The sequence below is a fragment of the Bufo gargarizans genome, chromosome 5, assembly GCF_014858855.1.
Source record: "Bufo gargarizans isolate SCDJY-AF-19 chromosome 5, ASM1485885v1, whole genome shotgun sequence".
NCBI lineage: Eukaryota > Metazoa > Chordata > Amphibia > Anura > Bufonidae > Bufo > Bufo gargarizans.
The window spans coordinates 326,887,868-326,901,430 of NC_058084.1; the positions used below are offsets into that span (position 1 = coordinate 326,887,868).

General features: G+C 44.9%; 1 protein-coding gene across 1 annotated transcript in view; it reads right to left on the minus strand.

The window, feature by feature from the left end:
- Positions 1-9,751, minus strand: part of ELOVL2 (ELOVL fatty acid elongase 2) — a 107,221-nt gene extending 97,470 nt beyond the window's left edge. The window contains exon 1 of the mRNA XM_044294352.1: positions 9,584-9,751. Within this exon, the coding sequence (XP_044150287.1) occupies positions 9,584-9,586 (3 nt within the window). The 5' untranslated portion in view covers positions 9,587-9,751. The remainder of the gene's footprint in view (positions 1-9,583) is intronic.
- Positions 9,752-13,563: the final 3,812 nt, after the last annotated feature.

The following is a 13,563-nucleotide window of genomic DNA, read 5'->3' on the forward strand; positions in this document are numbered from 1 at the left end:
TGGACACTGCGGAAAGCTGTATTTATTTCATTGCTCTACTTATCTTGCTCATTGGATATGAGTTTTCTAACAAGTATCAATGCTTTTCCTGGCTTTTGATGTTGAGCTCAAACTTTTTGAGTCCAACATGAGGTGCAGAGTGCATATACAGAACTTCAGATCTTTCCTCAGAATGCACATAAAATGACCACGTATTTTAATGCACAACGTTGAAAAATGGAGAAGTGGGATTTATAAACCGGTCGTTTTGAATCAAGCACAAATGCACTGGTTACTACATGTTGCCAGATGTGTGGTCCTGCTAGTCTTTACCTACAGGTCCCATATATGGCCCATGAAAAATTGAACAGTTATATACGCTGACCAAAAATATAAACGCAACACTTTTGGTTTTGCTCCCATTTTGCATGAGCTGAACTCAAAGATCTGAAACATTTTCTACATACACAAAAGACTCATTACTGTCAAATATTGTTCACAAATCTGTGTTAGTGAGCACTTCTCCTTTATCTCGACAAAGTAGCACTTCTCCTTTGCCGAGATAATCCATCCCACCTCACAGGTGTGGCATATCAAGGTTCTGATTAGACAGCATGAATATTGCACAGGTGTGCCTTAGAATGCCCACAATAAAAGGCCACTCTGGGTCTTTTGTGTATGTAGAAAATGTTTCAGATCTTTCAGTTCAGCTCATGCAAAATGGGAGCAAAACCGAAAGTGTTGTGTTTATAATTTTGTTCAGTGTAGTTTGATTTGGCCAATGAATTACCAGATTTGGCCCTAGTGCACCATATAATTTTAAACTAGTTATGTAACTACAAAGAAGTGGCTTGGACACTGGTTTGTTTTTAGGGGGCGAATGCTACACCATATATGAAATTTGCAGGGGAGATATTGAAACATGCTAACACGATGACACTGGCATGCTGTAAAATAGCTGGTGCGACAGCTGTAATGCAAGCAGCTATCTGGCAGGCTGTCCTGGCTAAAACCAACTGCCGGAGTTCACCGGATCTGGCCTAGCCGCATACTGCTGTTAACCGGTGGACCCCATTGACTATAATGGGATCTGCCGGGGATTAAGCTGGGTTCCGGCAGAATGACGGGTTTCGACTGGTCAAAACCCATTGCATGCAACGATTTCTGTCTAGCCGAAAACTGGCACATATGTCAGAAAGTCACCGGATCTCATTATAGTCAATACGTTTACCGCAGAAGTGAATGTAGCCTTACCATACTGTGATGGCACAACACAGAGCCTTGAATGGCAGAAGGCGCCTATCTGTGCCATAAAAGGAACATAAAAAGACAAACTTTTTACCAGGGACTTTCACCTCTCCTGACGTGTCTGTTTTAGTAACTGTTGAGGAAGGGTTGAGACGTATGCATGTATATCCATGCATGCCCGCAAACACGTGCGGGCATGTATGGTATATATGCATACATTAACCAACGCACCATGGGATGATGTGCGCAGATGTGCCCAGCATCTGCGCACCTCTGCCCATGGTGATCCCCAGGGGCTCATGGTGGCCCCTGTGGGATACAAGTGGCCCCTGTGAGATATATGTAGGGGCTTGTGCCCCCTTATAGTATGTAGGGGCTTGTGCCCCCTTATATCTGTGCCCTCTTATAGTATGGGGGCTGTGCCCCCTTCATAACCTATGTGCCCCCTGACGTATGATTAATGTATACATGTGTATGGATGTGTCCCAAGCATCCATACACATGTATAATATATATATATATATATATATAAAAATCCCCCGCTACGTGGACCCAGATGCATCAATGTGAATGTGCCCCAAGCATTCACATTGATGTATGAAGGCGCCAGGATGACCGGACAAGGTTCGGTCATTCTGGTGACCTCAAAGGATTCAAATTCTAATGAATTTGAATCCTTTTGTTCTAATTATCTGCAGCCCTGCTGGAGATAATTAAACATAATAGAGAGAGAGGAGACACCTCCATTCCCTCTATTATGTGCATTCCGGCATCGCAATTACCATTGCGATGTCCGGAATGCCGAGATCAAAGGACCTCCCACCTGTCTGCAGCGCGTCCCCGATGTGCGGGCCGGCGCAGTGACATCATATCACTGCGCCGGCCCACGTGGATGATGGGGGGGCGCGCGCGCGCCCCCTGGTGAGCGGCGCAGCGCGGGAGTGCGGGCGGCCAGGTTTAAATATCCGGCGGCCCGGCACTCAGGGAGGGCAGAGAGGGTCTGGCCCCCCCCACGTGGAGGAGAGCGCGTCCGGCGCTCAGCAAAAGGCGGCCGACCGGACCCCCCCCTGCCTGATATTCTCCCACAGAGACGGAGAGAATCGGGACCCCCCACCTTGAGAGCGCATCCTGCGCTCAGGACATCCTGACCGGACCCCTGCCCCACCATGAGAGAGCGCAATCAGCGCTCAGGAGGAGCGCAGAATCACCCTGGACGACGAGCATAAACAAGTATCACCCCCGTAGCACCCCCCCACTATCCCACCAACGCATATAACCCTGGTTCCCTGCCTTGGACCCTTTACCCTCCCTGATTCCCCTGGTTAACCCTTGCTGTACCCCTGGTTAACCCTTGACATCCCTGACCCCCCTACCATTTAACCCTGCTGGTTAACCCCTGCATCCCCTGGTTCTGGAGAGCATGCCTATGCTCTGCAAACAATGAAACCCCTTATACCCCGTAGGGACAGTGCAGACGGGTGGGTTATTGTTAATATACTTGTATGTGTGTATTGTATAGTTAGTTTGTGGGTGGAATTTGGGAACGTGTAGTGTAGTGGAGTACTGTGTATTTAGTGTTGTGTAATTACTGTATTGCGTGCTTGGTGTATTAAATACCGTTATATTAGTACCCTTTGTGTAGTGTATACTTGTTAGCGGTAGTGAGTAAGGCGCATGCAGTTAGTATAGTGATTAGTGTAAAGCATAGCGAAAGTATTGTGTTATTTATTATATAAAGGCATAAATAGGCGGAGTCAGCACTAGACGGCTCCTCCTATTTAGGAATATTAATTATCGATATTCGCAAAATATTGGTGACTAATATTCCCCCTTTACAGTAACTTTTTGCAATAACAATTCTCGTGTTATAACTCTATGTTGCTAGAAGTTTATGTATAAACTGCACAGTCTAACACTGTCCAAAGGTGCTGCCAAACTGCATAGGGACATGTCCCCTTTAACAGGGACAATGGTAGCGCCATGTATTTACTTTCTAGATGGAATAAAAGAGTAATGGCAAAATGTAGAGCTATAAGAAAAGATGTTCAAAAATGATTATTTTATGAGGAATGTAAGAACTAAAAGACACGTCAGGAGTGGTGACAACTTCAAGTCCCCTGTACAGAATGGCAGGAGTATATCTCCCACATGATTATAACCACCACCTACTTCAAATATGTATGAACGCTTGGAGGCTAGAAGTGATATGGGAGAGCAATCTGTCCCTAAAAATAAGAGCAACCGTATAGCGTTCATACATAAATTCCATCCTTTCAATTATCATTTTGATAATATCATACGTGAGCACTGGCATAGTCTAGGAAAATCATATCCAACAGTGGAGGAATTAAAAAATCCACCCCTTATATGCAACAAGCGGAGTCCAAACTTAAGGGATCAACTAATACCTGCAGACATAGGGAGTATGAAAGGGGGGACAGATACAGAAAACTCTTACACATCAGAAATTTGGAACATTCCCCTGCCTCCATTGCATGCAATGCTCAAATGTACTAAAGGGACAGTTTTACCCTCCGCGAACTGGAAAACCTTATAAAATCAAGGGATATTATACCTGTGATACTGCAAATGTGATTTATCCTATAAAATGCCCTTGTGACTTGTTGTATATAGGGGAGACCATGCAGACAGTTAAAGATCGCATTAGTAAAAATAATCTTTTATTACCTATACCTTTTCATTTTCATGACTGTAAACATTCTATTGCACAACTGAAATATCAGATATAATAGAGCAGGTTCATCAGCCAAGAAGCGGAGGAGACATGAAAAAGTTGTTACTCAGGAGAGAGGCATTTTGGATCCATACATTGGATCCCCTACAGCCTAGGGATTTGAATAGGGATTAAATATGAAGTCATGTGTTTTTAATAGTTTTTAATGTACAGTCGTGGCCAAAAGTTTTGAGAATTACATAAATATTGGAAATTGGAAAAGTTGCTGCTTAAGTTTTTATAATAGCAATTTGCATATACTCCAGAATGTTATGAAGAGTGATCAGATGAATTGCATAGTCCTTCTTTGCCATGAAAATTAACTTCATCCCAAAAAAAACTTTCCACTGCATTCCATTGCTGTCATTAAAGGACCTGCTGAGATCATTTCAGTAATCGTCTTGTTAACTCAGGTGAGAATGTTAACGAGCACAAGGCTGGAGATCATTATGTCGGGCTGATTGGGTTAAAATGGCAGACTTGACCTGTTAAAAGGTCCATTGTTAACCATGGTGACCTGCAAAGAAACGCGTGCAGCCATCATTGCGTTGCATAAAAATGGCTTCACAGGCAAGGATATTGTGGCTACTAAGATTGCACCTCAATCAACAATTTATAGGATCATCAAGAACTTCAAGGAAAGAGGTTCAATTCTTGTTAAGAAGGCTTCAGGGCGTCCAAGAAAGTCCAGCAAGTGCCAGGATCGTCTCCTAAAGAGGATTCAACTGAAGGATCGGAGTGCCACCAGTGCAGAGCTTGCTCAGGAATGGCAGCAGGCAGGTGTGAGCGCATCTGCCCGCACAGTGAGGCGAAGACTTTTGGAAGATGGCCTGGTGTCAAGAAGGGCAGCAAAGAAGCCACTTCTCTAAAAAAAAACCATCAGGGACAGATTGATCTTCTGCAGAAAATATGGTGAATGGACTGCTGAGGACTGGGGCAAAGTCATGTAAATGTCATGTAATTGTCGATAAAAGCCTTTGAAACGTATGAAGTGCGTGTAATTATATTTCACTACATCACAGAAACAACTGAAACAAAGATCTAAAAGCAGTTTAGCAGCAAACTTTGTGAAAACTAATATTTGTGTCATTCTCAAAACTTTTGGCCATGACTGTAGAGTGTATTTTCTTAAAGACCGCAATACCTTGTTGATAGTTTGCAGGACTTTTGTTTCCTTTGAGGTGAATATGGATTAAAGTAAGATGAAACATTCTGACGATTTACCTATGTCATTTCCTGTTTGTTTAATGAATTGATGATGTCATGATCAGGTGATTTGGATTGTATCTATAAAATGGTACTAAGTGTCATTTAGTATCATGCAGTTGAGAAAGGCTGGACGGGCCGAAACGCGTCCTGTAACTTTGCAATTTTTGTAGATTAAATAAAGAATATAACGTATTGGAAGCAAGAACGTCTGCTGGGATTAGTTGTTGGACCATAAAAGTTTTCACGGTCACCACTTTTTTATTGCTCCGCTGCATTTTAAACAAAGATTCTAGTCTTCTTCTAATGTCCGTAGGTTAGCGAGAATAGAGAAATCCTTTAAAAATGTAATGAAAAGAATTGGGGATGAGTGAAGCAGGAGACCCACATTGTTTTCTCTAGGTTAGTAAAGAGAAGGGGCAGAGGGAGTGGAGTCGAACATGACTACAGGCCCATTCTTCACAGCTTCTGTAAGCAATAACCATGGAGACGCATACAGTGCATAGATCTGCGTAGGGCATGTACACACAGGACCTTTCGGACAAACCCCCCAAGTCGCTGGACTTGTGAAGCGAAGCATACTTGCCTGCTTTCTGGTGCTGGGTTCTGGCTCCTTCGTGTCCTGCATGTATGGCTTGACCCAGTGATATGACGCATGGGTGGCATGTCACCGCGGTGGCCAGTCATTGGCTTCAGCGGGCATGTGATCCCCATGAAACGGGAATTTATGAACAGGGACCAGAGAGTGGCGATGGTGACGGGAGACTGATGAAGCCAGCAGCAAGAAGCAGGTAAGTACGCTTTCCTCCACAGGTCTGGTGACATGGTGGAGGGGGTGGTATCCGAAAAGTTGCTTTACTTTTTCTTTCCATAAGATGTAATAGAGAAAATGGGTGCAAAGGTGGCATTTAAATGATTTTACCACAACTGTCTTTTATGGATAGGCCATAAAATACTGGTCAGGGCTAGATGTTGGTACCCACCTGATCATGAGAAGAGATGTGTCACTCTCCGTTAAGGGGTGTTCTCCAGGATTGAACAATTGATGACCTAGAATAGAACGACAAGGGTCCTACACCAAACACCTCCACTGATCAGCAGTACCTCCAGTGCCAGAAGTACAAAGCTCCGTCCATTGGGTAGTGGACGGAAAAAGGTTACTGCTGCACTGCTCCCAGTAACTTCAATGAGAGCACTGCTGCATTAACCAGCTCCATTCACTACACAATGGATGGAGCTGTGTAGTTCTGTACCACAGTTACTCCCAAGAAGCTGATTGGTGGGAGTGCAAGGTATGGACCCCCTTGCTGCAGGGTATGGACCCCCTTGATCTGATATTGATGACCTGTCCTAGGAATAGGTCATCAATTGTTAAATCCTTGAGAAACCTTTTAATGGAGAGTGACAATTCTTCTCTCATGATCAGGTGGGTCTCAACATTTTGCCCTGATCACTAGTTCATGGCCCATCCAGTGGAGACGTTCTACAATGCCTACTTCCAGCACTACTTACGAACAGCTGACTGGCAGAGGTGCCAGGTGCCTCTGCCAAGCATACAGTTGTTGTGAACAGAAAGAGGGGGAAAAAAGCTGGTATCAGACACCTCTGGCATAAACTCCAAAGCTGAAGTTCCACCCAAGATATAATCTTCTAGTCCTATGTTTCTCAGGGTGTGTTCTACAGAATCCTCAAAGTTCTGCCACTGGATCTCAACAGTCCATGGCACCAGTTTTATCATACAGCCAAGAGTTCCTCCCAACAGAATTGGGGTTCACTTTGCCAACAGGAGAAACTATTCCTGATTCCTATAACCATCAAAATATGGAGTTGGTCTCCCTTTGAAGCTAAAACAGTTTCCACTCTTCTGGGAAGGCTTTCTACAAGGCTTGGAGTTTTAGCCCATTCATCCAAAAGGTGAGGTCAGACATAAATGTTGGGTAAATGACCTGGCTCTCCATTCTAGTTAATTCCAAAGGTGCTTGGTAGGGTTGAGGTCAGGGCTCTGTTCGGGCAACTCAAGTGTTTTCTCATCTAAACTCACCCAACCATGCCTTTATGGATATTGATTTGTGCACTTGGGCACAGTCATGCTGGAACATAATTGGACCTTCTCCAAATTGTTGGAAACATATGGTTGTCCAAAATATCTTGGAATGTTGAAGTATTAAGATTTCCTTTCACTGAAAATTAGGGGCCTAGACCAACCCCTGAAAAACAATTCCATAGCATTATCCCACCTCCACTAAACATTACAGTTGGCACAATGCAGACAGGCAGGTAACGTTCTCCTGGCATTCACCAAGCCAAGACTCCTCCACCATACTGCCAGATAGAGAAGTGTGATTCATCACTCCACAAAAGACGTTTCCACTGCTCGAGTCCAGTGGCAGTGTGCTTTACACCACTCCATCTGACACTTGGCATTGTACTTGGTATGAGGCTTGCATACAGCTGCTCAGCCATGGAAACCATGCCATGAAGCATCAGGTGACCACGCTCTGTACCTTTATGTGGTCTGCCACTTCATGGCTGAGTTGCTAAGGCTAGTTTCACACTAGCGGCAGGGGAGTCCGGCAGGCTGTTCCGGCGGGTGAACAGCCTGTCGGATCCGTCCTGTCGCTAGTTCACGTGTGCCCCCGGACTGATGCTCCGTCCCTATTGATTATAATGGGGTGGAGTTCTAGCGGCAGCGCATGGCGAGAGGCAGCTGGACTAAAAGTACTGCATGTCGTACTTTTAGTCCGGCTGCCTCTCGCTGTGCGCTGCCGCCGGAACTCTGCCCCCATTATAGTCAATGGGGACGGAGCGGGAGTCCGGGTGCACACGTGAACTAGCGGCAGGACGGATCCGACAGGCTGTTCACCCGCCGGAACAGCCTGCCGGACTCCCCTGCCGCTAATGTGAAAATACCCTAAGTTGCCTAAATTCTTCCAATTTGCAATAATACCACTCATAGTTGATGGTGGAATATTTAGGAGGGAAGAAATTTTACAAACGGATCTGTTGTAATGGTGGCATCCTATTACAGGGCCACTCTGGATTTCAGTGAGCTCTTTAACCCATTCTTCACAAATGTCTGTAAAGGCAGACAGCATGGCTAGGTGCTGGATTTTATACACCTATGGCAATGGGACTGAATGGAACACCTTAATTCAATAATTAAGAGGTGTGTACCAATACTTTTGTCCATAAAGTCTATCTTGCTACTTGTTCTATGTCTCAAACAGTCGGTGATCTACTAGAGCAGGCATGCTCAACCTGCGGCCCTCCAGCTGTTGCAAAACTACAACTCCCAGCATGCCCGAACAGCCTACAACTATAAGTCTACAGCAGGGCATTGTGGGAGTTGTAGTTTTACAACAGCTGGAGGGCCGCAGGTTGAGCATGCCTGTACTAGAGTGTTTCTTGTGGCTATATAGCTGCTCTGTAGAGGTTGACTGTAACATAAGGGTACCACAAGAAGTTTTAGAACATTTTTAGGGTTTCCTTTGCTTAAATGTGTTCTTATAGACTAGAACTGGGGTTCTCCAGCACCCTAACCCCTATGTTAGGGTGTTTGATGACCACAGTTCTAGCCTATAAAAACACATTTAACATTGGAAATCTTGACGGCTCATAAACATTCAGGTCCTTTCCGCTGCCTGCTGTATAGGAAGGCACATAGACAATACTCCTATAGAAAGCGGCTCCATTAATCAGAAAAGTGACTGAGGTGTATTATCTGTGCAGCATTGTGTTCTTGGCAATGTTTTTAGGTCATCCCGCTGGAGTCAGTTTCTCCTCATACAATTCACAGAATGAGCCATTCCCCGCACCTCTCCTCAGCCCACCACGCGCCCCTCCCCTTGTACAGCCCCACTCATGGAGATCAGACCAGCAAGTGTCCAGCCTGGTCTTATGTTCTCCTGACAGGTCATACTGGTTCACCTCATCCATGGATATCTACACAGGTCTAGACAATGGTGGAGGTGGGCACAGCACTGAGGATCATAGGGACATCTATTCCTCTACAAGCCAATGACCATTCATGGTGGGGTGTAGAGGTTATTAGAGATACAGCGGTCATTTACAGTGCATTGCCTATATCCAATGACCATGCGATTCCCTGGATCATCCCATGGTGGAGGTGCAGTCCTGGTGGCATCACTTCTTATAGGGATCTATGATCCCATCCTATGTGGATGGCAGGGTAAAGTGTACCACAATGTGTCCACAGGAGAGCCAGAGCAGGGGCAGGTTCTTCCATGTGCACTCAGCAGGACCTCAGCTACACATCACTTTGCTTCAAGGCAAGTCACAGTAAAGCCCCTTGTAATAGCCTACCCCGCTATAACATGGGCGCTGCACACCCACTACATTCTGTCCCCTGGTAAAGTGCACAGTAATGAATGAATGAAGGCATCTCCATGCACTTACCATAGTGAGGGCAGCAGGGCAGGGACAAGCACCAGCACCGGGAACTCCAGCCGATGGGAAGAGCGCTGTCCAGGGTATCTAAAGCGGCGCTGCTGCTGACAGCTCCGGGCTGGAGGACGTCTCCGCTAGACTCCAGGGCAGAGAGGCCGGCCTGTGTCACAATGTGAAGCTCCTGCCGCTGCTGGCTTTGTGACGTAGCCAAGGGGCGTGTCCTCGGCTGCTGTGAGTAGTGGAGAGTACAATGGTGTGGAACCAATAGTGTACAGCAGGGGGCGCATGACGCTGTGGTGGACGCTTGTTGCTGGGTAGTTACACCTGACGCGTGTGTGGTAGTCCCTCACCGACTGGTCGGGATTTAACCATTTCAGGACATGCAGTCTGGCTGTTTTTGTATATATATATATAGGGAATGAGAAGTGAAATTCAGAATTTAAAGGGGTACTTTATTGTTATTATGATCTTTTAGAAACATCCCTGCAATAGATCTAAAATAAATAAATCAAGGAGCACCGCTGTAAATCAAGCAAATGCTGCCGTGCCAGCGGCTGAAGGGCGATCCCTCAAGCCCAAAAATACAAAAAATAAAGGAACTCCGCGGCACTTCTGTGAATGTGCGTTTATTTATGCGGTATCATGCGACGTTTCAGTCTTCTCAGTGGGACTACTCTCAAGCAACCACTGCTTGAGAATAGTCCCACTGAGAGGACTGAAATGTCGCATCATACCGGGTAAATAAACGCACATTCACGGAAGTGCCGCAGAGTTTCCTCATTTTTTGCAATAGATCTAGGGATGAGGTGGGGGAGGGGGACAAAACTAGCGAAGGAGGGGGCCATTTTTATCTGTACTGTGAAGCCTACTCTCTTCTATGTACAGTAGGTCACTACCACAGTCCCAAAGAACAGGGTCAGTCCTCAAATCCATACAAACGGAGCACTTTAAAGCAGTTTTATTAGGTTTTTGTCTATCAGACCATTCATGGTGGCTGGTGGGGCTTGAACCGTCTATTACAACAGTTTCTCTGTAGTTAATCCGTATCTGCTTTGTGTAGTTTGTTCATATATGTTAATAAGCTGTTTGGAGCACTAGGGCAGGCCCTTTGGTGACTGACAAGGCCTGACGCTTGAATCCTGCCCTTACCTGGTCCTGTAATCTCACTCCTGTGCTGAGCGCATGCGCCGTACATTGCTACTCCCCTTAGCAGGAATCAGGAGCAGTACCGTTCATGCGCCGAGATTGTGTCGCATGGCACAGATGCGCACAGGGTTGTCACTCGTCCAGAAATTTCTGGACAGTCTGTAAAAATAGGCGACTTCCTAACTGTGTCCGTGAAAAAAAATAGATTCGTGTCCGTGATATTTTTGAGGCTGGTTGTACTTGACTAGATTAGATTTTGGTGGTAAGTATGGTTATTTTACAGCTCAGTAAATGCTGGTAATGGGATCCTATCAGTATAATGAGCTATAGACATGGATTACTTCTCTTTATCATTCATTATGGTTTTCCAATTTATCTGTAAAAAAAAAAAAATGTTGGCTGTCTGTGATTTTGGGATAAGTTGTCAAGAAAAAAGAAAAATTCTGCTTGGCAACCCTGGATGCGAGTTTACGGGCCAAGAAAGAGCAGGATTCAAATGCCTGGTCCAGTCAATCACCTAAGGAAAGGAGGAGCTCCATGGACCCAGGGAGGTACAGATGATGCACCGAGGTGCTGAGACCCGCCCTCAGTGCACCAAACAGCTCATTAACATATATTAACAAACTAGTTGTTTTACTGGTTGCAGTAACTGATTAGCATAACTAAGGCACGGTGCCAATAGACTATTCAAGCCCTACTCGTCACCATGAATGGTCTGCTGCCTCCATTTATATTTCCAACATGTGTAGTTACAGTTTTACCCCATAGGGATGAATATAAAATAGATGTATGAGTATGATGAGGATTTCCAAAGGAAACATGATTGTCTCACATATTATAAAAGAAATGTGAGTTTGATGAGGGATTAACAAGGGAAATACAGCCAGACATGATTGGCTCTCATGTTATAGGAGGTACATGGGAGAAGATTACACCAATGGAGTAAAATGGTTGTCCCACCATCCACTTACATTTTTTCGACAAAAAACACTCAACATGGTTTAAAATAATAAAAAAGTAACCTTCCAGATCTCCTGCTTCCATTGTTCCAATGTGTCCTGGGTCTCCCGCCCGTCTCTGTACCTCCCGATCCCTCTGGACACTGATATGTGTGACACTGCAGCCAATCACTGGCCTCAGTGGTTTACGTAGTGACTGCAGCAGTCACGTGAAAAGACGGGCAGGCACTGGAGTGGCTGGGGATTTATCAGGAGAGTAATGGTTCTTATGTTATTTTATGGTATTTCTGCCATCTTATTAAAGGGTTATCCTGTGAATAATGTAAAAAATGAAAATCAGATATAATCTAGTACATGCAAGAACCAGCCCTGACCTCACATGGATCCAGAGATCTCGGCATTCATTGTTCCAGTTCTACTGCTAAATGTATTTCAAGCTGTCAGCTTAGGGGGCGTGTCCTTTCCCAGAGGGCATGTCCTTTCTGATGCAGATGGTGTCAGTTGAAGGATGGAACTGAGCATGTGCTTCCGTCTCAGTGAACAGGACAGAGAAATTACACAGCAGGTGGCGCTATACGGATACATTTCACTTAATACATTTTGCAGTAACAAAAGTCTTCATATCCAGGTGGTGGTTTGAAAACTGCAGAATATTTTTCATGGGACAACCCCTTAAAGTGCTGACTTATATAGCTGTGCAGGGAGAACCCCTTCCTTTTCAGGATTGGTCCACGAAATCAGACCCCAATGATGTTATAGTCTACAAATCTGCCACCGCAGCTGCTCCACAAACCTGTATCTAAGGGCACTTTCACACTAGCATTATTCTTTTCCGGCATAGAGTTCCGTCCTAGGGGCTCAATACCGGAAAAGAACTGATCAGTTTTATCCTAATGCGTTCTGAATGGAGAGCAATCCGTTCAGTATGCATCAGGATGTCTTCAGTTCAGTCACTGTACAGTTTTTGGACGGAGAAAGTACAGCAGCATGCTGCGGTATTTTCTATGTCCAAAATTCAGGAACACTTGCATTAATGCCGGATCCGACCCTAAGTGTTCCGGAAAAACGAATCCGGTTTTACGGTCTGCGCATGAGCAGACCTTTAAAAATGTGAAAAAGATAAATACCAGATCAGTTTTTTCCAGATGACAACCGGAGAGACAGATCCGGTATTGCAATACATTTGTGAGACGGATCCGCATCCGGATCCACCTACAAATGGTATTCGTTTGCATACAGATTGCCGGATCAGTTCCGGCGACCCAGCATTTTATGGAAATCACTCCTGATTTGAATAGTACTTTGTTTAGTATGTTATGTCAGAGAACGAAGAACTTCATGTTTTTTTAAATCTGAAGTCAAACTCTCCATTCAACATATATAAAGAAATAAGGGTACTTTTACACTAGCGTTGTTAGAATCCTGAAATCCGTATGCAAACGGACATCTTTTTTTTTTACGGATACGGATCAGTTAGACTTCATTCATTCAAATACTGGTTCCGTCTTTCCAGTATCATCCAGAATACCGGATCCAGTATTACATTTTTTCAAAGCTAGAAAGAACTGCGCATGTGCAGACTGGAAAACCGGATCCGGCGATGCGGCAATTTCCGGAACACTTGGTATCGGATCCAGCAGTAATACATTTCAAGTGCGGTAGTGTTCCGGAATTTTGGCCAGAAAAAATACCACAGCAAGCTGCGATATTTTGTCTGGTCAAATACCGTGCAAGGGACGGAACGAAAGACATCCTGATGCATACTGAACGGATTGCTTTCCATTCAGAATGCATTGGGACAAAACGGAAGCGTTTTTTTTCTGGTATTGAGACCCTTCACCGGGTTTCAATACCGGAAAAGAATAACGCTAGTGTGAAAGTGCC